Source organism: Bufo gargarizans, chromosome 3 (genome assembly GCF_014858855.1).
Source record: "Bufo gargarizans isolate SCDJY-AF-19 chromosome 3, ASM1485885v1, whole genome shotgun sequence".
Classification (NCBI taxonomy): Eukaryota; Metazoa; Chordata; class Amphibia; order Anura; family Bufonidae; genus Bufo; species Bufo gargarizans.
In genome coordinates this window covers 253,957,830-253,985,563 of record NC_058082.1, presented here as the reverse complement: position 1 = coordinate 253,985,563, position 27,734 = coordinate 253,957,830, and the positions used below count along the sequence as shown (strand labels likewise).

Below are 27,734 nucleotides of genomic sequence, written 5' to 3'. Positions count from 1 at the left end.
GTACAATGTAGCAGAAATATCAAAGATTTTATCACGGTGTGAAATAAATTGTACTTGGCGTCTGAAGTGACAGACTTGTGGGCAACTGGGACTGCTTCTCTTCAGAGTGTAACTGATGCCATATTTTACTTGTTTTTGGATCATCTGTAGATTTGCAGTCTGTTTGATCTATAGCATTGGATCTACTTGTAGATAATGCAGTATTAACCCTTTCAGTGCTCTTTTCACACTTTTGACAAATGCATGTAAAATCTGATGATGAAGTGAAGGAAAATCACTGCAGCTCTCACCTGCAACCTCCCAACGGAGCACGGAAAATCAGACCTGGACTCGGTCAGGTACGGACTGCGAAAAAACAAATAGAATCCAGCTCCACGTAAAATTTTGCTTTTTAATCGTCGTCCATAAAATCCAGACCTCAATCAGGACAAATTGCTGTGACGCGTTTCGGGCTATTACATCTTAGCCCTTCATCAAGACAAACAAACAGACTTAAAAACCTAGGTTTTATACACTGACGTGAAACACCCACTTGATTGAATAATACACACCACCGGCGATCCACACCAGACGGTAAATAGGATTCAGCAGGAGGGAGGAGAATCCGGCCAAGTGGAACGGAGGCTCAGTACAGATGAGAAATATTATTTATATTGCAAGGTTGAATCATGCTTCTTATTCAATCCCATCGGTATACACGTTCCAAGATTAAACATCCCATAAGTTTCCCTGCTGAACAGTTTGTCTACGATCAACCCCCCCCCCCCCCCCCCCCCCCGATCGGTGTGGTTACTCTTTCAATGCCCTGCACAGAAAACGCAGAGGTATCGCCTTTGTAAACAGACGTAAAGCGGCTGCTGACACATTGCGAGTTGTAACAGACGGGACGTCACTTAAATGTTTCCGTATTCTAACTTGGACTCGCTTTTTGTCCAATGGTCGGTGCTTTTTTCGCTATACATTTAATTCCTGCTTCGGCAACATCTTCCCAACCCTCATCATAACCTATAACTGGGAAGTGTTTGCGTAAAATATTACAGATGAAGGGATATTCATCACTGTAATTTGTGAAAAGTCACCGGTTCACTCAGCCCCCGTGCATAAACTCTATTTCGTTTTCTTTTCTTATATTTTCTTCTATTAATTTGTTTAATGCTTTTGGTCTGAGTAAACACAAGAGAATTCCTATCTACTTCTCTAGCATGTTCCCTCGCTGTACGGATATTCTCCACTGAATATCCCCTGGTCTGCAATCTTACTGAGATGTCAGAGGCCTCCCTTGAAAAGAGATCAAGGGTAGAACAATTACGTCCAGCCCTCAGCATTTCCCCTCTGGGAATATTGGTAGCTACATGAGGGGGATGGCAGGATGATGCATGGAGCAAGGTATTCCCCGCAGTGATTTTTCCGGTGTGTACAAGTATACATTATATAATCCTTTGGATCTCCCCGCAAAGAGAGATCCAAAAATACAATTGAAGAAAAATCACTGACCATGGAGAGTTTGATAGAGGGAACACAATTGTTTAAATACTCCACAAATGACATCAAATCCTCTGCATCCCCCTGCCATACCCACAACATGTCATCGATGAAACGCCCATACCATTTCACAGATGTAAACTCCGGATAATTGTAAATAATATAAACCATTAGACATAAAAAAGTTATGTTCTTAAGTAAAAAATCAGTACAAAGAAAATCACGGAGTTCCAGGGTGTAATTGTTATACATATCCAAAAACCATTTTAAAGCTAAAAATTGCAAAATAGTGTGGAATGTTAGTATATAGCGAAGTAATATCGGCAGTAACCCACATATATTCTCTTTGCCATCTAAACTGGTGAAAATGCTGGAGGAACGCTACAGGTGTCTTTGAGATATCCAGGTATAAGAGGCACAAGGGGTTGCAGCAGGGAATCGACCCACTCCGAAAGTCGTTTGGAGTATGACCCTATCCCCGCCACTATAGGTCTTAAAGGGGTTCTGCACTTTGTTTTAACTGATCTATCCTCTGGATAGATCATCAGCTTCTGATCGGCAGGGGTCTGACACCCTGCACTACAGTAATACACTCGTATAGATTATACCAGTGTATTACTGTAGTGCAGCGGCGGCATGAAGCGCACAGCGTCATGGCAACCAATGACGCCGTGCACTCCTGCATTCGGCCTTAGTCTGATAGTGGGGGAGGGGGTTAGTTGCCAGTAGTGAATAGGTATTTTTATCTTTCAACATACTGTTAGTGTGGTTTATAAAATGCAAATTATCAACCAACACCACTGCTCCCCCCTTATCAGCCGTACGTATAACGACATCCTTCATCTTTGATAGATTCACTAGAGCTGCATATTCTTCTCTAGATAAATTCTTATTATGACTTTTATGTCTAATATGATTTTTCAAAGAACAGAGATCTTTCTCCACTAGTTCCTGGAATCTATCGAGGGCAACAGATTTTGACTGAATGGGATAGAAACTTGTATTGGGTGTTTTAAAACCTGTAGAGGTATTCTGCAATGGTGTAGTATCTGGCCCTCGATACATGCCCTGCAATGAGGAGATCTGAACAACACTATGATCTGATAATAAATTAGTGTCCTGTGTTGCCTCCCCACATGGGATATCGCCAAAGGCCGCTGATGCTTCCATAGCACGATCTGTGATGGTAGAGGAGGAATGCTTTCTCGGGGGTCAGGTTTCTTGCCAAGCAGTTAACATCTATAATAGTACGATAAAGGTCAAAATGGCTGGATTCTTTTTGTTTTTTCGCATGTTAAATCTGATAAACCATATCATTTTTCCCTGCAAACATGGAAGTATAGTGAAAGTGAAACCCAGCACTTTACAGTCATAGGCATCTTGCAACTTTTCTATAAATGCATACAAATTTGTGTTTTTATAGCTAAATAGTTACATGTCTGACCCAAATAGAGCCTGAGATGTAGATTGTCCCTAAAAATTAGTACAAAATCCCACATATGTCTAAAGGCCCTTTCACATGGGTGGAGGATCAGGCAATCATCAGGGATGAACGTTTGTACGAGCTCTCGTTCCCAGCAATTGCCTGAGCACAAACTAACGAGCAAACGTTGGTTCATCTGGTGATCTCCTCTTTTTGTGTGGAATATAAAATCTTTAGCGGCAGAATATCCTCCTGTGTAAACAGGAATCTAATGCTGGCAAACAATGAATCTGTATGGGGGTGAGCAATTGCAATAGCTGTCATTTATCCCCATACAAAAGGAGTGATTGCTGCAGCTATTGTCTCTGCCAATGATCAGGCAATTATCAAGAATGTTTGGTTTCTCCATAAAAATTGTCTATGCATCAGACCATGTTAAAAGGCCTTATGGGGTGGTCCAGTTTCCGATATAGCTTACCTATCCTCAGGATAGCACATCAATATCAGATCAGTGAGGGTCAAATTTCTGACGCCCCCTGCCGATCAGCTGTTTACTTGCTAGCCATCGGCATTGCAGCAGCGAGTAGGTGTAATTACAGCTCCTCTGTTCCATTGACTTGAATAGGAGAGAGCAGTTGTTGCACTCCCATTCCATTCAAGTGAGTGAACGGAGGAGCTGTAATTACACATGCTTGCTGCTGCGACGCCGATGGCTAGCAGGTAAACGGCGAAGAGAATGCAGTGCTTGCGCTAGCACTGCATTTTTCCTGAAACAGCTGATCAGGGAGAGGGGGTGTCTAGAGACGGCCCCCCGTCAATCTGATATTGATGACCTATCTTGTAATTACTTTGTGCCATCTCTACAAATGAGACAACGTGCATTCACCTGGGGTGTGGGGTGTTAGACCCCTGCTGATCTAATATTCATGACCTATCCTGTGGATATAGGCCACCAGTATTAAAATTGTGGATGACCCCTTTTAAGTTGTGTTTTGTCACAGATTACTTTATAAGACGCTGGTTGTACTCAGTGGCGTCTCTAGCTTTCAAATTTTGGGGGGGCACACTGGGGGCCAGGACAAAAGTAGGGGGGGCAGCTATAACAACGATACATTTACACAAGTACACTTAGAAATGCTGCGATACTTTACCCAATACCTAAAACCGCAACAGGGAAGAAAAGTCCAGCTGTCTGTGGATGACACTGCTATGGGGGGGATCTGTGGATGCCACATACCGTGCAATGTATAGCATCTTATGCTATATGTGTCATCCACAGATCCACCCCATGACAGTGTCATCCCCATTTCCCCCTCCATAACAGTGTCATCCACAGATCCCCCTCCCTATAACAGTGTCATCCACAGATCCCCCTCCCCGCCACTCACAGGAGTGTACATTTGACATTTCTAAACCGTAATCCATATCCTGCAGTAACTTTAACTTTAAATCAGGATTAAGCGGCCGCTCATCTCTACTAGTACCTTAACCTTACACCACTCGGCTAGCTTCGGAAACAGGGCCAGGCTACAGCCTACAGGTACTGCCTGTTAGTTCTTATCGAGCGAGTGCTGATTTCTGCAGGTCAGAGGATACGGATTACAGTTTAGAAGAAATGTACACTCCTGTGAGCGGTCCAGTGGCGGATCAGAGCCTGGTCTCGGGAGGGGCACTTCCAGATTATTTTCTGTCCACCACCACAGAACAAGGGTGCTTATAGAACAGACTGCACGGTGTACCGGTATACTATATATTGTGGGGCACAGCGTGGCGGTATACTGTATATTGTGGGGCACAGTGTAGGCTATATGTGTATAACAAACATATTTGACATGAAGACTTACAGTTACTTGGCTTGGCCCTTGGGGGTCTCGGACGCCAATTCCACACTTTGGCCGGGGGCTCGGCGGAGCTGATGTGTTTTATCTTAATGAGAAAGATTTCATAATAAGGATTTGGAGAAGAGGCAGAGGAATAGCAGAGCAGGGAGAGGCTGGTGCTGCTACTAGGGGTCATACCATGTGGGAGTAATAAAGCCCACCATAATGCCCCCCGGTAGTAATAATTCTCCTTATAATGTGACAATGCAAAAAATACCCCCTTATGCCCCCAGTTGAGCTAATGTCCCCCATAATGTGCCAGTATAAAATACCCCTATATAGTGCCCCCAGTAAATGCCCCATAGTGCTCCTCTCCCCCTTCCTCCTAGTGCCCCCATAATGTACCAGTATAAAATGCCCCAGTAGATGCCCTAATTTTGCAAGTATAAATTACCCCTTCTTAGTGCCCCCATAGATGACTCCACGTGCCAGTAATAACCCCCCATTACGTGCCAGTAATAACCCCCCATTACGTGCCAGTAATAAGACCCACATTACGTGCCAGTAATAAGCCCCCCATCATGTGCCAGTATTAGGTCCCCCCCATCATGTGCCAGTATTAAGGCCCCCCCATCATGTGCCAGTATTAGGTCCCCCCCATCATGTGCCAGTATTAGGTCCCCCCATCATGTGTCAGTATTAGGTCCCCCCCATCATGTGCCAGTATTAGGTCCCCCCCATCATGTGCCAGTATTAGGTCCCCCCCATCATGTGCCAGTATTAGGTCCCCCCCATCATGTGCCAGTATTAGGTCCCCCCCATCATGTGCCAGTATTAGGTCCCCCCCATCATGTGCCAGTATTAGGTCCCCCCCATCATGTGCCAGTATTAAGGCCCCCCCATCATGTGCCATTATTAAGTAAGAACCCCCCCTTCATGTGCCATTATTAAGTAAGTCCCCCCCAATGTGCCATCATTAAGTAAGCCCCCCCATCATGTGCCATTATTAGGTAAGTCCCCCCCCCCCCCCCCCCCCAAGTATCACTATTGTAAAAAAAAAAAAATTATACTTACCTCAGTGTCAGCGATGCGATGCAGGCCTCTTCTGGCCTGTGTCCCACGCTGTATGGCTCAGGCGGCGCGATGACGTCATCGCGCGCCTGCGCCGGCCTCTGATAGGCTGCCGGTCTAGTGCCTGCAGCCTATCAGAGCAAGGGGAAGGGACACGCCTCTCCCTCCCCTGCACCGCCGCTTAGTGATGGGAAGTTCGGATCTTTTAGGTGAATCGGTTCATTTGAATCAGCTCATTCAAATGAACCAATTCATGAATCGGATATTCGGTTCACTTGGTGAGTCAGACTGCTGAGTGAACCGAAGACTCTAGGTGCCGGTGTGCATGCGCAGATGCTTGATACATTCGATTCACTCACTACTTGCTGCGCTGCAGTCGGCTCGTCTTCTTCAGCTCTCTCTGAACTCTGATTACTAGTATTGAGTGATTTATTATAGTAAAGGGAAGCTGAGGCTGACGCCGGACAGGAGGAGTCAGGAGTCAGACAGGAGTCAGAAGCTGTCACTGTGGTGTGCAATGTGAATTGTTGTCTGTTGTGCATTGTTACCCACAGTGACAACAGTCTGACACTGACAGTACAATCCATAAAGGTGATGTGAACCCACCCTTAGGCCCCTTTCACACTTGCGTTGTCCGGATCCGGCATAGAGTTCCGTCGTCGGGGCTCTATGCCGGAAGAATCCTGATCAGGATTATACCCATGCATTCTGAATGGAGAGAAATCCGTTCAGGATGCATCAGGATGTCTTCCGTTCCGGAACGGAACGTTTTTTGGCTGGAGAAAATACCGCAGCATGCAGTACTTTTTGCTCCGGCCAAAAATCCTGAAGACTTGCCGCAAGGCCGGATCCGGAATTAATGTCCATTGAAAGGCATTGATCCGGATCCGGCCTTAAGCTAAACATCGTTTCGGCGCATTGCCGGATACGACGTTTAGCTTTTTCTCAATGGTTACCATGGATGCCGGGACGCTAAAGTCCTGGCAGCCATGGTAAAGTGCAGTGGGGAGCGGGGAGCGGCATACTTACCATCCGTGCGGCTCCCGGGGCGCTCCAGAGTGACGTCAGGGCGCCCCAGGCGCATGGATGACGTGATCGCATGTACACGTCATCCATGCGCATGGGGCGCTCTGACGTCATTCTGGAGCGCCCCGGGAGCCGCACAGACTGTAAGTATACCGCTCCCCCGCTCCTCACTACTACTATGGCAACCGGGACTTTAATAGCGTCCTGGCTGCCATAGTAACACTGAACGCATTTTGAAGACGGATCCGTCTTCAAATGCTTTCAGTACACTTGCGTTTTTTCGGATCCGGCATGTACCTCCGGCAAGTGGAGTACACACCGGATCCGGACAACGCAAGTGTGAAAGGGCCCTTAGTTATATAGCTACTGAATGAGATGCCTTTAACATATATATCTCCTGAGAAGCCAATTTGATTCTAAAGGGTTAATTTAATTCAACCTGTAATCTAAACTCTTGTGTCATCTGTCACTTCTCCTGTCCCTTAATCTTATCACTGCTGCAACAAAAGCAGCCTCAGCCTCAGTGTAAGGCTAGTTTCACACTAGCGTTCATGGGTCCGTTCGTGAGCTCCGTTTGAAGGGGCTCACGAGCGGACCCGAACGCAGCCGTCCAGCCCTGATGCAGTCTGAATGGATGCGGATCCGCTCAGACTGCATCAGTCTGGCGGCGTTCAGCCTCCGCTCCGCTCGCCTCCGCACGGACAGGCGGACAGCTGAACGCTGATTGCAGCGTTCGGGTGTCCGCCTGGCCGTGCGGAGGCGTGCGGATCCGTCCAGACTTACAATGTAAGTCAATGGGGACGGATCCGTTTGAAGATGCCACAATATGGCTCAATCTTCAAGCGGATCCGTCCCCCATTGACTTTACATTGAAAGTCTGGACGGATCCGTACGAGGCTATTTTCACACTTAGCTTTTATATGCTAATATAATGCAGACGGATCCGTTCTGAACGGAGCCTCCGTCTGCATTATTATGAGCGGATCCGTTCAGAACGGATCCGATCGAACGCTAGTGTGAAAGTAGCCTAAGTCAATGGGAACGGATCCGCTTGAAGATGACACCATATGGCTCAATCTTCAAGCGGATCCGTCCCCCATTGACTTTACATTGAAAGTCTGAACGGATCCGCTCAGGCTGCTTTCACACTTAGAATTTTTTCTAAGTTATTAATTGCAGACGGATCCGTACTGAACGGAGCCTCCGTCTGCATTAATATGATCGGATCCGTTCAGAACGGATCCGATCAAGCGCAAGTGTGAAAGTAGCCTTAGCTGTTCTACCCTCTGACTCACTGCTCTTTTAACTCAATGAATCGAATGAGTCACAAACTAAGTCGGATCTTTAGATTCTTTTAACTTGTGACTCATTCGATTCATTTCTATTCTTAGACTCCCTGCACTTACTTGTGTGACTCAGACGACTCGATTCAGAGAGCTGCTGGTGTGCTGTGCTTGCCCTGCCCCCTCAGCTCTGGTCGGTGATTGGTTGGTGGGCGGGGAGGGGTGGGGCTGGCAGAAGCCAGCTTCCACTCTGAGATTACGCTCCTCCCCGTCCCTCCCTCAGGCTCCGGCTCCCTGCGTCCCTGCTGCCAGCAGCGTGAGGTGAGAGAGAGACTGTGACTGAGCTGAGCTGAACTCGGATCAGTCAAGTGAATGCTGCTGGCAGCAGGGACGCTGGGGGGGGGGGGGGGCGCATTTTAGTTGGGGGGGCACATGGGGGGGCCCAGCATGATGTTGGGGGGGCCGTGGCCCCCTCTGGGCCCCCCCCTGGCGACGCCACTGGTTGTACTCGCTACTCCCTGGTCTTTTTCTGGGCGACCGCTCTATTTAAGTGAACGGAACTTAGCCCCGCCCAGGCCATTGATACTAGTCGTGATGTCACTGGTCTTGCGGTAAACAGCGAGAAGGCCGCGGCACTACTGCCAGCGCCACTGCCGTCTCAAATAGCTGATCGTCGGGGGTCCTGGGTGTCGGACCCCTGCCGATCAGATGCTGATGATCTATCCAGAGGATACATCATCATGTTAAAAAAAACTGCAGAACCCCTTTAACTTCATTATGATGTCATTCAAAACCTAGATGACCGAAAGGGGTGTATAAAGTTTAACACTTTACTATGGTGTTTGACACCTATTCGTACTGTATTATGTGTTGTATGTTTTATTTTAACATATGCCCCTTCTAATTTATTGCTAATTTGTATTCTTTATTGTAGCCGCCTTGTATGGACCTCTGAAGAGCAATGTGTCCTTTCAAACTGTGCAGCATAAGCTTATTTTAATACTCTATTGCTCTTTTAATGCTTTTAGGCTCTCAGTGCCTACATTCTAGCGGGTAGTTCCCCCCCCCCCCCCCCCTTATACATACAGGAGAAGCAATCGCTGTGTGCAGCCGGTGAGACCACTTTATTGCAAGGAGAATCTTACAGCCACTTTTCTGATATTGATGACCTATCCTGAGGATGGGTCATCGATATAAAAAAAGCAGACAACACCTTTAAGACACTAATGACCAATGCATTCAGCCGTGCTGGCCAGCTTTAGCCTTGTTTCCTTTTTATTGTGCTCAGCGTTGTACTGGTACTACTTGTGTGTGATCGACTTGTTTTTGCATTTTCAGTTACCTGTATCCTGATGGCCGAAGCTACAATCCAGATTTGACAGGTCTATGTGAGCCCACACCACATGATCACATCAAAGTTACCCAGGTATCTGGTTTCATTTCTGCTTTTTATTCTGATTAGGAAAGCCTTCCAGATATTTATCACATTTTAGGTTGTAAAAACTGTATGAAAGGTGTTCTAAAACATATGTGTGAGTGATCTCAAAAGGACACCAGCAGGCGAGACCATCTATTCATTGTCACCTAAACCTAGGATTAGCGTATCAAACATGGCAATCCTTTGCTACCTGACCAACATTCAACCCGATATATATATAGCTCCACACTGTGTAAATTTAAGAGAAGTGAGTAAAGTAGTTAATTACCATGTGTAAACTTACTCTTAATAAGATCCTATTAGGAGTAGTAGTGAAAGAACAAGGAACATGATAAATGCAACAGTTTCCACACATACAGTGGATGTCATGGCTTTAAACACGGAGCCTGCTCTGGAGCAGAACATTTGTAGTGTCCGTGTTTTGAGACCACTCCATTCACAGACATTTAATCCTTCATATGCTGTGGTCAATTGTGATCACGGCATCCGAGTTTGATCATTTGTAGGCAGGTGTCAGAACGCCCTCCCCCATGATGAAATCTCAGGCACCGTTTAATTGCTATGGTAGCCTGAGCCCTTTTGAAGGCTACCAGGCCTGCCATAGTAAAGTTTCTTTTATGCCCTTTAAATGTAATAAAACTTTGCAAACTATGTAAATTTGTAATCGCTGTGATTGTACTGACCTTCAGAATAAAGGTAATGTGTCGACTTTACCTCCCAGCCTAAAGCACCAAATATATCATCCAGCATGAGCTACTTTGATGCATTTGGGACATCTTTAGACTGCCTGGCCGAAGTTAACACTGAATATCAGACTGGGTTAATAAATCTGCTATTTGTATTGATATTCTGACGATTTCATTTCCTTCAGGAACAATATGAGTTGTACTGTGAAATGGGCTCAACGTTTCAGCTGTGTAAAATATGTGCAGAAAATGACAAAGATGTGAAGATTGAGCCGTGTGGACATTTGATGTGTACTTCATGTCTCACATCTTGGCAGGTACTGTCATTACACATTACACTCACATCTAACTTTAAAATTGGAGGCTTCTCAGCTTTATGTCAGCAGATGTTATTGTGTTAACTCCTCTTTTTTTTTTTTTTTTTCAATGTTAGGCTGTATTGTAGTATGTTTTTGTATTGTATAGTTATCTTGAAGTACTGTAGAAAATATTGGCAATGTTAGCAGGTTATTTTTTTTTTTTTATATAAAAAGAAATGTAATTTCTTTTGTTTGATCACTATAAAAAATATATAAATAAAAAAATAACGATTGCCAAAATATTATCAGTTAGTATTCAGTTATAGTATCTGATCCTTTTCCAAACACAGCTTTATGAACTCCTCAACTGTGAACAGGACCTTACAGAAATTTATTTTGCGCAGCAGAAAATAAACTGCAGCAAATACAGTTCCTGCCTCTCCGAAAGAAACATGGGCTCTAAAAAGTTAGGGGTACTTGATGGAATCTTTCTAATTTCTTAGGCAGCACAATAGGCCTATTGTCCATATTACAGGACTTTACACTAATGGCAATTTTCATTGGTGCCTTCAGGACCTGAGAGAGGGGAGTTAAATTCCCTGTTTGCCTTACCATTTCCAGTTCTTAATTATACTCCATGGCAGGTGGGATAGCAGGTGGGAACCACACCTAACACATCTAAATTAAAGGGGTTCTGCACTTTCAATTAACTGATGATCTATCCTCTGGATAGATCATCAGCTTCTGATCGGCGGGAGTCCGACACCCGGGACCCCCCGCCGATCAGCTGTTTGAGAAGGCAGCGGCGCTCCAGGAGCGCCGCGGCCTTCTCACTGTTTACCGCCAGGCCGCCCGCCCACTGACGTCACGACTTGTATCAACTAGAGTGGGCGCAGCTAAGCTCTGTTCACTTGAATGGAGCTTAGCCGCGCCCACTCTAGTTGATACAAGTCGTGACGTCAGTGGGCGGGCGGCCTGGCGGTAAACAGTGAGAAGGCCGTGGCGCTACTGGAGCGCCGCTGTCTTCTCAAACAGCTGATCGGCGGGGGTCCCGGGTGTCGGACCCCCGCCGATCAGAAGCTGATGATCTATCCAGAGGATAGATCATCAGTTAATTGAAAGTGCAGAACCCCTTTAAATGAAAATTTAGTGTGACCGCCCCTTGCCCTCAGTTCTTCTAGGTACACTTGCACGCTGTTTTTGAAGAAACTTGGCAGTGAGGTTGTTCCAAACTTCAGGTACTCCCAAACAAAGTCAATGATGTTAGGATCAAGGCTATGTGGGCCATGTTATCACTTCTAGGACTCCTTATTCTTCTTTACGCTGTAGTGCAACTGGACAAACAGTAGTTATACTGCATCATCAAGATCTCTCCCAGGCAAAGATTTCAAAGCAGACTGGGGTTTCAAGATTTGTAGTAGGGCAAAGAAACGGGCAACGTTGAGGACTGTAGACGCAGCAGATGAAAGACAAATTATGTATGCTTCCCTTCAAAATCGGAAGATGTCCAACAGTGCCATCAGCTCAGAACTGGCAAAAACCAGTGGGACCTAGGTACACCCATCTACTGTTCGGAGAAGTCTGTCCAGAAATGGTCTTCATGGAACAATTGCAGCCTAAAAGCCATACCTTCAACGTGGAATCAAGGCCAAGTGACACAACTTTACGTGGAAACACAGGAACTGTTGTGCAGAAAAACTGGCAGCAGGTGCCCTGGACTGATAAGTTAAAATTTGAAATATTTGGCTGTAACAGAAGGCAGTTTTTTTGCTGAAGGGCTGGAGACCAGTACAATGAGTGTTTACAGGCAGCAGTGAGACATGGTATAGGTTTGTCTGGTAAGGTAAGTGTGCACTTCAGCAAAGTTGGGGATATGGTCAGGATTCATGGTGTCCTCAATGCTCAGAAATGCAATCATGCAGTACCATCAGGGAGGCATTTGATTGGCTCCAAATGTATTCTGCAGCAGGATAATGACTGCAAACACAAAGCCAAAGTCATTAAGAAATATTTTCAGTGTAAAGAAGAACAAGTAGTCCTGAAAGTGATGATATGGCCCCCACAGAGCCCTGATCTCAACATCGAGTCCGTCTGTAGTTACATGAAGAGGCAAACCTACGTCCATGCACAGATCTGTGGTTTTCTTCAAGGTGTTTGGAACAACCTTTCTGAGTTCCTTCTGAAACTGTGTTCGAATGCACCAAGAAAGAATTGATGTTGTTCTGAAGGGTGGTCACTATTGATGATCGAGCATGCTCGGCCGAACACCAGTTCGGCTCGACCGCGCAAGCTCGAGCGCCATGCTCGAGTCTCCTCCCCGCACATTTGTTGGCTGCTACACGGCCAATAAATGTGCAGGGAAGTACTGCCACTAACTGTAATGTCGTAGTCATGTTGGTTACTGGCATTACAGTGATTGGCTGGCCGAAACGCGTCATCTGGTACTATAAATCACCCGATGACACGTGGTTCGGCCAGTCTTAGTCAGGGAGAGCTGTGGTGTAGAAGGGACAGATAGTGTAGGGAATTGAATTTTATTTTTTGGTTAGGCAGGGTTGCTGTTAGAGACATAAAAGTCCTTTTAAGTACTATTGTTGTGTCTGGCAGCATATATATATTTTTAGTGCAACCTGCACTAAATAGCTTGTAATTGTTTGGCCGCTGCAGATAGACATTTTCTGCGCTACATCTCTTGTGTAACATGTGCGCAGCCTAAAAATATCTGTGACATCATCCGTAGTCGCTGCGGACAATGACATTACCTGCGCTACGTCTCCTGTGTAACGTTTGCGCAAATATCAGTGACATTCAGTTTAATTTATTTGCGCATACGCTTACAAAACCTGCGCTAATGTATGTGTGACATACTTGCAAGCATATATACCATTTAATATGCGGAAGGTGAGCAGTAAGGGACGGGGAAGTGGCCGTGCTGCTGATGGTGCACGCAGAGGCCGTGGCCCTGGGCACGGTGAAACTGTGCCTGCTGCCAGAGCACAAGAAACAAACTGATCCACGATACCTATCTTTATGTCCCAGTTTGCAGGGCGGCGCAGGACACTACTCTCGAAGTCACACCAGTGCAACCAGGTGGTCAGTTGGATTGCAGTGGTTCGAGTCGGTTAAGCACCACCCTGTCTTCCACAAAGTCCAGTCTCAGTAGCCAAGAGTCTGGTCAACAGAATCCTCACCCTGATCCTCCTTCCTCCCACCATGGAGAGTCTTGGCAGACAAGTGATCCCACACTCTGATATTCCGAGGAGCTCCTTTCATCTCCATTCCTTGATTTGGGCCTCACTCCAAGCCCACTTGAAGAGGGACATGAGGAGATCATGTGCACTGATGCCCAAATTCTTGAGCATCCACCGTCACAAGAAGATGATGGTGGGGAACGGCAATTAGTGTTTTACGAGGTGGATGATGAGGATGACACAGTTGTCAATAAGAGAGGTTGTTGTTAGATCAACAAGTCAGGAGGATGATCAGAGTGAGGAAGTGGAAGAGGAGGTGGTGGACAATGAAATCACTAGGTGGGCCGAATGCCTGAGTCCACAATCGGTGTCTGTGGGTCACACCACAGCCTCCTCTTCCCCTGTGTTACGTACTGGCCAATCCCCTGTCCAAGACGCAGGCCCAGATGCCTCCCACCCTGTACCTGGACCTTCGCAAGAACCATCAGCTAGCACATCCACTTCTGTGTCCCAGTGCAGCGTGCAGAAGTCCATACCCCAGGCCTTTTGAACAAAAGTGCAAATACCCAGCCACCCACCCACAGGCCATAGCACTAAATACGCACCTTTCCAAATTGCTGATCTTGGAAATGTTGCCATTTAGGCTTGTGGACACTGAGGCTTTCGGCAGCCTGATGGTGTTGGTGGTTCCTCATGACTCAGTCCCCAGCCGCCACTGTTTTTCCCGGTGTGCCGTCCCCGCCTTACACCAGCATGTGTCCCATAATATCATCCGTGCCATGACCAACGCAGTTATTGTGAAGGTCCACTTAATGACTGACACATGGACAAGTGCTTGTAGCCAGGGATGCTACATTTCCCTGACTGCACACTGGGTGAACGTTGTGGAGGCCAGGAGCGAGTCATTCCCTGAGATGGCACAGGTGCTACCTACACCAAGTATTGCAGGCCCTACTTCCATTAGGATTTCCACCACCACCTACATTAGTGGCTGCAACCCCCCTTCTCCACCTCCTCCTCCACTTCCTGTAAATATACAGGAAAGAATGTTTCCTAACAATTTTTCCTCTAAAATCGATTTTGTGTGTATTATTGTCAGTCTGTAAAATTGGCATACTACTCGGACAACATCGTTCCCAGCAGCAACCTGTGGAGTCCAAGATGTATCCAGACATCCTCCCCATGCTGGTCACGAACCATTTCAGTGGTGTTTCCATGAATTTCTGACCTGGTTTAATGCTCAGGTTCTCCCATTCTACTCGAGCACCCGAGCACTTTGGTGCTCGATCAACACTAGTGGTCACACCGAATATTGATTTTGTTTTAACATTACTTTGTATTTTGTTAATTGATAAAAATAAACTCTTAATACTTATATTTTTAAAAACCTTTTTACCTCCCCGCCTAAACTTTTGCACAGTACTTTGTGTGTGTGTGTGTGTGTGTGTGTGTGTGTATCTATATAAGGATGGAGATGCTTATTACCTGGGAGTGTTTGTCCGGCCGTATGTCCACGGATAGAATTGCTATCTATGCTCTATACGTGTTAAATCTACATACAGTCCATTCAGTATGCTACTATATATACACTTTACCCGTCTTTTTTTTTATGTTGACTGGGATTGGTATGTTAGTATTTTTTGTTACTCACCCTGTTCTTCTGTAACCCATAGGCCTCTTTTCGCGTATAGCAGTTGAGGTCATTTTAATTGTATTGTACATCTTATTATTAGCGCTATTATTCTGATTTGGACACATCTATAACCAGTGGTTGCTTCCTATGTCATTGTAGTATTTGAGCCTTATTTCATTGTCTCTTTGCCTATCTTTTACTTCACATTGAATTTATATGTACTATTCATTTTGATTATGTAAAATGGTGGTAATTGAGTTTTATTACTTGTGCTACTTATTCTTCGTCGGTTATATGGTTTTCTTTAGTGAAGGCTCTTCGTTATTTGAGGATAATGATTAGATTGTGGTTACAGGCTGGTTCAGAATGAACAGGGGGAAGAATTGGGTTGCAAGTTTTCCTAAACCTTGACTTTCTGATATGTGGTATAAGAAACCTGTGCTGCCAAATACTCATGTGCTGCTGTCTTCATGGTGGATTTATAGGAGTTGTCTAAAAAATTTTAGTTGTTTAGTTGTGGACAGGGAGTGTGACGCCCAAACAGTCATCACGTGTATCTCTGCAGTCAATCACTGGCCTTAGAAGTCATGTGCCATTTGGGGACACATCACTGCTAAGACCAGCGAATGGCTGTAGTGGTGCATGTGACGACAAACAGGATATCACATTTTTGGTCCACGGAGCGTTATAAGCAGCAGAGTGGGAACCTTCAGTGCTGTGAGATAACACAGGTGAGCTGCTTTATTTCTTTAGGTTGAGCACTTTTGCGGCCATATCTAAAATTGTGGGGGTCGGACAAACCCTTTTAATATAGAATTTTGCTGATCATGCAGAAAATGCTGAATGTTCTGAAACCTCTAGTCTAATACGTTTTTTACTTCTAGTGGTCCACTCTTGTTTTCCAATCTTGATTTCTGAATTGACAGAAAATATATCCACTTAGGCAGAGCCAAAAAAAGTTTGCTTTCCATTTGCTGAACATGATTCACAACAGAACCCAGAATTGATGTGCCAATCGCAAAAATTTCAGAACTTCCTTGTCTTGCCATATAGATATAGGAGAGGTTGTTGTGAAGAAAAAAATTCATGTTAAACTCTGTTATTTGATTTCTCCATCCTTTGGAAGTTTTCCTGAAAGCTTAAATCTGATATATAAAGGACTTATACTTCTCCTTTTTGCTGGTTCCACTTCTGGCATTGGCTCAAACTCCTGCAGGAAATCTGCCTCAAAACATTCCACGTTACCCATATTTGATTAAAAGGAAATCCAGATTTTGTCGAGTTGTATGGTTTTTGTGGATTGACCATATCCTTGCGTTTTTGCCAAATAAAAGTAGTTTTGGAGTCCAAAAATAGCATAGCAGGAGCTCAAAAAAGGCCTGAGCGAATTGACCTTCCGGTTATAGATCCGAAGTCGATTAGTTCAACACTTTGATTTTAATGCTGTTTCCGTACAGTATTAAAATGTTTTGGCTCCGTGGCTTGTTCAGATTGCTATTTAAAATAGTTTTTAAATACACCGGTATGAATACAGTAGGAATTCACTGAATTCTTGTGTGACAGAAACAGCCTTCAAATCGAAATATTTGAACAAATCAACCTTGGATCTATGATCTGTTTGAACTTCTTTGTAAAAGAAAGCTCAAACCTCTATAAAGATATGTTAAGAAATTGGCATGGATGAAATGTTTTTATAGAGGAGTAATCCATATCACCATCTGACTGGGACAGTTAATTCATTACAGTCTGGTACTTCAATAAAATGAATACGTGGCAGTCTTGTGAGATGTATGGAGACTTTTATGTGTTACGTCTTCCTTAAAGGGGTTATCCAAAAGTAAGACAAAACTCCCAGAGTTGCCGACTAGTGGTGGTGATCATACCTACCTGGTAAAGCAAGAGGAGCAGGTCACCATTGTGGTCAGCGATTGGCTGCAGCAGTCACATCCCCCCCCCCCCCCCCCCAGTTGTGGAGCAGTGGAAACCAAACCCAGTGGTGGAGACCAGGTAAGTATGATTACTACCACGGGTTGGCCAATCTCTGAGGTCCTATAGTCTTGGATAACCCCTGTAAAGATGACTTTTTTAAATAGGTAGTAAACCTTTTTTTGTTCATATTTTAGAAACTCTCTATAGGCCATAATAAAAGATGAGATGGCAGATTCTGGATATTTCAGCTTTTCATTTCAGTAGGTGTGTGCACGTGTGGCACGCATACCTTGTAATGAATGCCAGACCTGGGCCACCTTACCAGGATGATGTGGCAAGCAGTGTTTTATCATACTTGTGATTGATTCCTATTTTGCACACTATTCCGATATTGTCCAACAGTAGACTGCGTGTGTAATGAAAAATGAAACATATGTATGTATCTGCATTAGAATTGTGAAGATGGAGCATAGGGAAACTGTCTAGAAGTCCATTAAAAAAGAAACGCCTGGTTTCACTTAGTACATAGGCTGCACGCTAAGCATTTCCTGACAGTCATCTGGTTTACATATGTTTTAAACTACTCAGCAGCCAAAACCAGATATGCGATCTGTAAATGTATCGTGCCCATAAAATTACCAATTCCTCTAATAGATGCAAGGAATAAGGCCTTCTGTATAAATTTAATTCCATTACTAGTTGTTCAGATTTCTAAATTATTTAATATAAAAGACATTGTACATAACAAATTATACAAAATTTGCAGCAAACGTGGTCCTTATATTATTAATTTACCTTTTAATGTACCTTTTTGAGGACATATGCACACACGTATTTTTGGAAGCCTCACATTGTACCCTATCAAAGCTACTACACCAGGTTTGTGGTGGGGGAAAACGAGATTTTTGTATAACTTACCAGTAAAATCTCTTTCTCGCTCTTTCCTTGGGGGACACAGAAGACCTTTGGTATAGCTCATCTCCATAGGAGGCGTGACACTAAGTGAAAACTGTTAAGCCCCTCCTCCACAGCTATACCCTCAGCCTGGAGAGAGAGACTGCCAGTTGCGTGTCCAAGCAGTGAGAAAAGGCAAAGTCCAACAAGGAACCAACAAGCCAACTACCCAACGGGTAACAAAAACTCGGAAAACGCACAGAGAAAAAACAATTAATGGGTGGGTGCTGTGTCCCCCAAGGAAAGAGCGAGAAAGAGATTTTACTGGTAAGTTATACAAAAATCTCGTTTTCTCGCCCAGTTTCCTTGGGGGACACAGAAGACCTTGGGACGTTCAAAAGCAGTCCAAAAGGGGGAGGGACCACAACACCAAGGCGAAGCACCCGAAAGGCATCAATGAACCGCCGCCTGTAAACCCAGGCGGGGTAAGGCAGCATCTGCCAAAGTCAGAGTATGCACCCTGTAGAACTCAGAAAGGCGTGCAAGGCAGACCTGTGGCCACCGTGCCCAAATGCACGGCCGAAGCCCAATGCCTCCGGCCCAGGAGGCACCGACCGCTCTGGTGAAAGGAACGGTGACACCAAAGACAGAATCCTGCCCTAGGTGCGGTAACCTCAGCAATAGCCAACCTGATCAAGCGGAGGAAAACCACCCTGGAGTCTGCCAACCCTATGCACAGACCTCCTGGAAACCCAAGAGGCCGAACGACTGCAAGAGTCGGAGATCTCCAAGTAAACAACGGCCAGGCCCAAACAACGTCCAAATAGGTGAGGTGTTGAAGCGAAGGCAACACCACCTTCAGAAGGAAGGAAGGAAGAAACGAGATGCAGAACAGCCCTGTCCTGGAAAGGACAGAAAACTCATAACAAAAAAAGGGGGCCATGCCGGCACCCGTCAGAGACACGACTGATACGGAACACAACCGTACAGGACAGAAGGATAGAGTGAACTCCTGTAACAGCTCCAAGGGCAAGATTGGAGCGCCGAGAGCTCTGGATATAGTCCCCAGGGCGGTACCGAAGGACAGCACAGAGGAACCAAAGAGCCACTCCGAGGAAGAAGGTCTTGGCAGGCCCAGAGGGTCGGGAACGCTGGAAGAGGAAGAACAGCGCCGACACTTGACACCTCAACCAAAAGACAGAACCATGGGGAAAGAACTTCAGAGTGGGGAATGCACAGCTTTCCACAGAACCCCAGACAAAAAACCCTAAATCTTACGACAGAACCTGGACGAGACACAGCCAGGAGTGGACAGCAGTGAACCCGCTGGAGTCGCCTGGCAAGCAGGCGAAACCCAATGAGAACAGGCGCAGACCAGTAACACGGGCAGAAGGGTCGACAAAACTAGCCCCGTCGGCCCCGAACAACGTTGACCCGCATCCACCCGAATGGGGAGCAGAAGGACAGATGCAAAGACCCAAAAGGATCCGCCAGACGCCAGGAGAAGGCAGGCTAAAGACCATGCTGATGTAACCACGTTGAACAGCCCCTGTGTGGGATCAAAGGACAATCTGAACCGAAAAGGTAGTCCCCCCAAGTTACCGAGAAGGTAAGTCTACATCAGGACCATCGTCTTAGAACGGGCCACGCAATCTGCACCCAGCGGGAGGACAGAACGCGGTAGACTCGGTAAATAAGCACACAGCTAATACAGCCAGCGCGAACAAGGGAGACAGTACGAGGCCAAAAGGAACACCGGAACCATCCACAGGAACAACCAGGCTCACCCCAGAGGGGAGGACAGTGAAAACACAGCCTCCGTAGTCTTGTGGGAAGCCACATCGGAGTGATCTGTATAGAGCGGGAGCCAAACAAAGCCGGCGAAAAGAGGCAGTCGAGACAGAGGCCGACATAACACCCTCCAACCGAAAGGAGGAGGAGTGGGCAACAGGGAAGCCATAAGACAGCTCAAAAACAGAACCCGCTACACTGTGAGACGCCTGGTCCACCGCCTCGCAGAAGGCGAATACCTTGAAGAACCCAAGGCGGAGGTCCTCCGGACCTGGGTAATCCAGCACCCAAGAGAAGTTGGGTGACCGTCCCGAGAAGAGCAGCCCGAACCCGGCAGCAGATCAGACAGAAAGCGTAGAGGCGCCAAGAGGAAGGACTCATACCACACTGCATCCGAAGAGGAGGAAATTGCGGCAGGCAAGGGAACCGCAGTCCTGACAGCGCCAATGAAGAATTCGAGAGGCCCCGCAGACAACAGCACTCTCGACCATGGGACCACTAGCGCAGGGAAGCAATGCTGCAGAAGGACGCAAAGGGCATGCATCTAGGACCCACGAACACTCCCTGGAATGAAAGGCCAACTAAATGAATGAGCACCACCCAGCTCGGTGCAGCAGAGAGAAATAGAGCCTGTCCGGTCAAGAGGACAGAAGGAACTCCCTAGGGACGAGTGCAAGGCTGGCGGCAAGCATCGGCTCCCAAGAAACAAAGGTATGCCGCAGGAAGCAGGTGAGGCATACGAACGAGCAGCCCCGCAAGCAGCGAGAAGGCCAACCCACCTAGAAAAAAGGGGGGCTCGTCCCAGAGCGCCACAGCATGTACGGAATCGCAAAGTGCAACCTGAAAGGGAGTTATGCACAAAACCAGTATAGCATGCGACGGAACGCAATCAGTCCACCCCGAAAGGGGGGAAATTGTACCTGGCCAACTACAGTTGGCAAGAGTGCAAAGACCGGTCCCAAAAGGGAGTGATGCCTAAGGCCGAACCTACTTCAGAGAAGCAGGACATACCCTATAAACCAGCAGGAATGCAGGAGGTCCATCTAGTGAAAAGGGAACATGCACAGGGTATCCTAGCATTAAATGAGTGTGCAATAATACACCCAACACTGAACTCAGCGAGAGAGTAACTACTCTGCCAATGAATGGGGACATGTACAAGTCCAGCCCAGCCACATAAGGACAGCCGTGAATCCCAGGAGCGTGCCAAATTCTGCCCTTGAAGTGAGAAGTGGTCACGCACAAGGCCAGCACCGTATCCAATGGAAGTGCAAGCGTTCCACCCATGATAGAGGGCCATTCTCATGGCCAGCAATGTATCCGGTGAGTGTAGCACACCGCCCAGAAAAAGGGGGTAAAGCACATGGCCAGCATCTCCTCCAGGGAGAGTGCGAGCACACCGCCATGCATGGGAGTCATACACATGGCCAGCAACGTACTGGCGAGAGACAACCACAGTCACTAAGAACGCGTGCATGTCGCCTGAGGAAGGAAGGCATGCCCCTGGCTGGCAGCGAATCCAGCAAGAGTGCGTACACTGCCTACGGAAGAGGAGTCATGCCCATGGCCGACAGCGGATCCAGCGAGAGTGCAAGCACCCTGCCATGTATGGGGTACATGCACGTGGCCAGCAACGTACCTGCGAGGAAACACCCAAAGACAGAGGGATGTATGTATGCTGTCTGAGGGAAGGAGGCATACCTAAGGCCGGCAGGGAATCCAATGAGAGTGCAGCATACCGCCTAAGAAAAGGCCGGCAGCGCAATCAGTGAGAGTGCAGCACAATAACATAGTACATAAGTACATCATAGCACATCAGCGAGAGTGCAGCATAATAACATAGTACATAAGTACATCATAGCACATCAGCGCCGCCTGGAAGGGGGTCGTGCACACAGCCAGTACCGTATCCGGTGAAAGTGCAGTATCCCGCCTAAAAAAGGGGGGATGCACATGATCGGCATCAGATCCAGTGAGAGTGCTGCGTTCCGCCCAGGAAGGGGGTCACGCACATGGCCGGCAGCGAATCCAGTGAGTGCAGCGTTCCGCCCACGGAAGGGGGTCACGCACATGGCCGGCAGCAAATCCAGAGAGTGCAGCGTTCCACCTATGGAAGGGGGTCGTGCAGAAGGCCAGCACCGTATCCGGTGAAGGTGCAGCATTCCGCCCAAGAAGGGGGTCATGCACATGGCCAGCCAGGGAGAGTGCAGTAGCCCGCCTAGGAGGGGGGGGGGGAATGCACATGGCAGGCACCATAACTGGAGAGACGATGAATGCTGCCTACAGAGGGCCGAATGCACTTGGCCAGCGCCGTATCCTGGAAGAGGCAAGAAAACCGCCTAAAAGGGGAAATGCCCTAGCAGCGACGCAGGCTGGGAGCGCAACACCATGCCGCCTGTGGAAGGAGGTCATGCAGACATGCAGCATTACTGATGAGGCTGCAGCGTCAAGCGCAGCCCAATAGAAATCATGATCTATTATTTTTATTTCATTTATTTTTTCTTTTTTTTTTTTTCTTTCAACTCAGCCTCTAAGGCTAAAGGGGAGCCACCATATAGGGGCCCTGAGAAAAAAATGGGGGCCAACTATACAGACCCAATTTTGGGAGCCGGCCTGCACCCAAAGGGTTAACAGGGATCCGGCCTGGAGGGCGGCGTGCGATCCCCTGGGGGCGGAGGAACCTCCAGGCGGGAAAATTCGCGCCTGGAGAAGTTCCCGCCCCCTCCACCAGAGACCGGAAGATTGCGGCCTAGTAGGCCGCGAAGCCGGGGGCTAAATTGCGGCCCCCGGCCCGTCATACCGCCGGGACCTGGGGCGGAACGGCGCTTCAAACCGGCCGCGGGAGCCCACCCCGCGGGCCGGTCGGGATTGCGGCACAGCAGGCCGAAGCCTGGGACCAAGTAGCGGAGCCCCGCCGACCGCCACCTGCTGGGCATAGCCCAATGCCGGCCGCGGGAGCCCACCCCGCCGGCCAGAAGAGATAGGGGCCCGGAATGGCGGTTCGCCGGCGCGGGAGCCCACCCGGCCGGCCGGAGAGACAGGACTGGAATGGTGGCTCGCTGGCCGCGGGAGCCCACCCCGCCTGCCGGAAGTAAGGAGGCCTGGAATGGCGGACCGCCGCGGGAGCCGCGGAACCTAAAATCTTTTGCGGCGCCCGGCCGCACCGGAATATTAGTGCTGACCGGACCGGAGCCCGTGATGGACCAGGGGCAGCAAGGCGCGGGCCCTGTGGCCCTGAAGCAGTGGCCGGTAAGAGGGAGGGGGACCCTGAGACCGGGTCTGTGAGGGTGGGAATCCTGCCTAACCCCTACGTCAGGGGCAGCTAGGTCTGCAGCTCCCCAGGCATTCTTCTTGCAGGAAGAAGGGTGCCATGTCCTATGGGAGCAAAATGTCGCCCTGTGGCAGCCAGGGGCCAGCCTAGGGCTAGCAGGGACAAAAGGGTCCAGAGGCCCTGTCAGTATGGGAGTCAGGCACGCAGGAGACCGGGGTGGGGTGAGGGGTGAGGGGGGGGACGTAGGGCTGGAGAAGCCAATCTCTCACCATAGCCGTCTTCACCCTCGGTCCGTTCCAGCAGGGTCGCCCCTTCAGCTACTGGCACCGTAGTGGCAGGACGCTGGAAGAGGGACTTGGCGTGCGGGCGACCCTTGTGCTGGCGGGATGTAGGGGAGCTGGGCTGCCCTGATCCACCTTGCCTTCTGTGGGGGAGGCAGCAGTGCGGATGACCGGCACTGGCGCAGCTCGACCCCGGGAGAAACAGAGAGGTCTAGTGCGTCTCTGTTGTCCCTGATGATCTGGAACAAAAAGAAAAGAAAAAAGTAAAAATCAAAATTTAAAACAAGGGGAAAACAGCCCTGCAGTAGCAGGGAGTGTCTTGCCTCCTTGGACACTAAGCAAAAAACTGGCAGTCTCTCTCTCCAGGCTGAGGGTATAGCTGTGGAGGAGGGGCTTAACAGTTTTCACTTAGTGTCACGCCTCCTATGGAGATGAGCTATACCAAAGGTCTTCTGTGTCCCCCAAGGAAACTGGGCGAGAAAAAAAAGTATTAATTTTGGCGCAAAAAGTGCAACCTTTAGCTCTTGTACACACACTCGACACTTTTCTTAAAAATAGTGTGCGAGACTGAGTAAGAGGGATGTGGCTTCCACCGCCTGGCACATTTACTCTTTACTGGTGTAAATCATATCCCAAGTCTACGCTAGCGTATAGCCTGCGCAGGCATATCCTGCACCTCTTAATAAATTGGGCACATACAGTATCACTCCAGCGCAAAGTAGATCAAGACTGGAGTATGAAACGCTGTTCTCGATATATCAATTATCTAAGTATCGTGCCACATCGAGAAAAATGGTGGTGTGGTTGGAGATTCATCGTTCATAGTACCAGAGCCAGTAGAACTATTGCAATACAGATTAAACAATATCTGCAAATGCCTTGCCTGGTAAGAATGTCCTTTTTTCCCCCCTTTTTTTAATAAGCATTGCAATTGATTTTATACACTACTCGTTTGACTTTGATTTGTTTCTTGCAGGAATCTGACGGACAGGGATGTCCTTTCTGCCGTTGTGAAATCAAGGGTACAGAACCAATTATAGTTGATCCTTTTGATCCAAGAGATGAGGGCAGGAGTAGTAGTCACTTTGATAGTTTATGTACGCCCATGCTGGATTTTGATGATGATGATGAGCGAGAAGAATGCTTGATAATGAACCGACTTGCCTGTGTGAGAAAGGTAACGCCATTATAATATATTACCTTATTCCTAAACATGTATATTTGGCTACACCAAGGAACTAAGCTGGCAGCACACCTCATTCTTACATATAAAGCCATTACATACATAGAATGAGTGAGTAGATTTCATCCTGCCCTAGCACATGCGTTTTGTGCCCCCTGTAGTTTACTATAGCAGTCAAACCTTACATTGTGGTGAATAGAATATTATTATTTTTTTTTTCTGCTCGCACAATGCAGTTGTAAACTACAGTTTTTAGGATATTCAGATATTACAGTGCCACAGAACTTAGATTCATTCCTCTGAACAGGCCTTGTTTGCTACTCTGATTCTTATTTTAATTGCCCATACTTTATGCATATAGTATTTCTCATACATTTACTGTACATTAACGTGTTTTTAATAATCATTGCATTTGCTCTTGGCACATTTCACATGCTTTGGAATTTTGAGCTCTAACAAACCAAAATCGGTGAATCCTTTTAAAAACACTTCACAACATATGCCTAACTATTTATGAGTAATGACTTTTCTTTTGTAGATGAATGAAAGACAAAATTCACCGGTGACCTCTCCAGGTTCTTCTCCTATTTCCCAAAGAAAAAAAACTCCCCCTGATCCTCTACAAATCCCTCACCTTAACCTACCACCAGTTCCTCCTCGACTGGATCTAATTCATAAAGGAGTTGCTCGGTCTCCTTGTGCCAGTCCTACTGGGTCACCAAAGGTAAACTTCAAATGGGGTGAGGAACATATTGTGCTGTGAGTAACTTATTGTACATAGCAAGTAACTGAAACCATAAATCAAGGATATTAGTATCATGTCAAGCTATATCTTTTCATGCAAAACTGTTCAGCTTAGGTAGTTTCTTTTCAGTATTCCCAAAGTTCCTATAACAAAGCTTAGATGTTTTGAAGTCAAAGATTTTCTTCTGCATCAGGTTGACCTTACCTCCCAATGCTAGAGCAACATTTGCTAGGGGTTACCTGAGGTAGGCCACTTCTAGAATTAAGTCCCAAACGGGTTCATCAGCTCCCTGTATGAGAATCCACCTCATGTGTCAAATAACAGAACGAGCAGGAGAACCTCCATGTTTGCTATGAGCAGTAGAACTTGACTGTAGAAACTTGCAATATCCAGCCCTTGTCAGAACATTAAAAACAGCAAGTTTTATTCCATCAATTTAGAAACCTCATCAGCAAAAAATCTGCACCACAGGAAGGCACAAAAGCCCCTTTCACACGGGCGAGTTTTCCGCGCGGGTGCAATGCGTGAGGTGAATGCATTGCACCCGCACTGAATCCGGACCCATTCATTTCACGCAACGCAGGCCCCATAGAAGTCAATGGGGCTGCGTGAAAATCGCAAGTGCGGATGCGGTGCGATTTTTCACGCACGGTTGCTAGGAGACTATTGGAATGGGGACCCGATCATTATTATTTTCCCTAATAACATTACTTATACATTTACTTATGAATACAGAATGCTAAGTAAAATAGGGCTGAAGGGTTTAAAAAAAAATAATAATAATAATTTAACTCACCTTAATCCACTTGTTCGGCATCTCTTCTGTCTTCATCTGTGAGGAAAAGGACCTTTGATGACGTCACTACGCTCATCACAAGGTCCATCACCATGTGATGAGCGTAGTGACGTCATCAACGGTCCTTTTCCTCACAGAAGAAGACAGAAGAGATTCCGGCTGCGCGAACAAGTGGATTAAGGTGAGTTAAATTATTATTTATTTATTTTTTTAACCCCCTCCAGCGCTATTGTACTATGCATTCTGTATTCAGAATGCTATTATTTTCCCTTTATAACCATGTTATAAGGGGAAATACAATCTACACAACCTTGAACCCAAACCTGAACTTCTGTGAATACCTACTCGTGCGGGTTTGCCGCAACGCATCCAGATCTTATTCGGGCATGCTCGTGTGAAAGAGGCCTAAAAGCGTCTTCCCATTAATGCATATTTTGTGCTGATATTTTTAACTTGGTGGAATAAAAATAGCTATTTTTACTGCCTTGACGAGGGCTGGATACTGCAAGTTTCTTCAGTCAACTTCTAGAATTGCATTGAGTTTGTTGGTGTACAGCTGTCATACAGTGGCCCTATGCCACACCAATTTAGCACGCCTGTGTGGCACCATGCAGTTTCAACTGTCATAGACTCCATTCTGTCAAAATAGTTGTTTTTTTGCCACTAGTCCATTGCACTACTTCCAGTCCGAAAGATTTCAGAGCCTGTTACCACAATACCTATTTGCATAGGCAGTCTGCAGGCAGTACTGGAATCCTTTCCCTAGTTCTTGCCCAGGAACTTTTTACAGAGGGATCTTAGCCAGGACTGGGGGAAGGATTCTTGCACTGACTGCGCATGGAAATCAGTAAAGTAGAGATGCTGTGAAACTCTCTGGACTGGAAAAAAGAAAAGCAGAGCAATGGATGTGACGTTAGTGAAACTAGCAGTGGAAGGGATCATGTGACTGGAGTAGAGCACAATACGGAGCACACAGATACATAAAGTATATTGGTGATTGAAAGGTATATATAAAGTAACATTAATAGCCACTTTAGCTGTGTAAGTTTGGAATAAGTACAATGTACTGTATAGCCTAATGTGTTAATGTTTGTATTTCAGTCATCGCCTTGCATGGTCCGAAAACAAGATAAACCGTTACCTGCACCACCGCCTCCTTTAAGAGAACCTCCACCCCCGCCAGAAAGACCTCCTCCAATCCCACCTGACAGCCGAATGTGTAGACATGTACATCATATGGAAAATGTGCCTTGTAGAGACCAGCCAATGCCCCTTGAAGCCTGGTGTCCTAGAGACATTTCTGGTGCCAGTCACTTAGCTGCTTGTCGTCTAACACTTGATGGCTCTCCTAAACTTGGAAAAACTGCAAACTCCATTATAAACGGGAGGCATATGAAACATTTGAGTTCTGAGGCAAGATTCATGCACAAACATCATAAGCATCATGATTTACCCTCCGAAAGTGTTAGGGTAAGGATTCTGTTTAGTTTTG

The 27,734-nt window shown here is 46.8% G+C and overlaps 1 protein-coding gene across 4 annotated transcripts in view; it reads left to right on the top strand.

Moving 5' to 3' along the window:
• Nucleotides 1-27,734, top strand: part of CBLB (Cbl proto-oncogene B) — a 142,459-nt gene that overhangs the window by 71,662 nt on the left and 43,063 nt on the right. For all 4 annotated transcript variants that reach the window (XM_044285290.1, XM_044285289.1, XM_044285288.1 and 1 more), the window contains exons 7-11: nt 9,444-9,531; nt 10,415-10,546; nt 24,495-24,695; nt 25,240-25,425; nt 27,344-27,712. In XM_044285290.1, the coding sequence (XP_044141225.1) occupies nt 9,444-9,531; nt 10,415-10,546; nt 24,495-24,695; nt 25,240-25,425; nt 27,344-27,712 (976 nt within the window). The remainder of the gene's footprint in view (nt 1-9,443; nt 9,532-10,414; nt 10,547-24,494; nt 24,696-25,239; nt 25,426-27,343; nt 27,713-27,734) is intronic.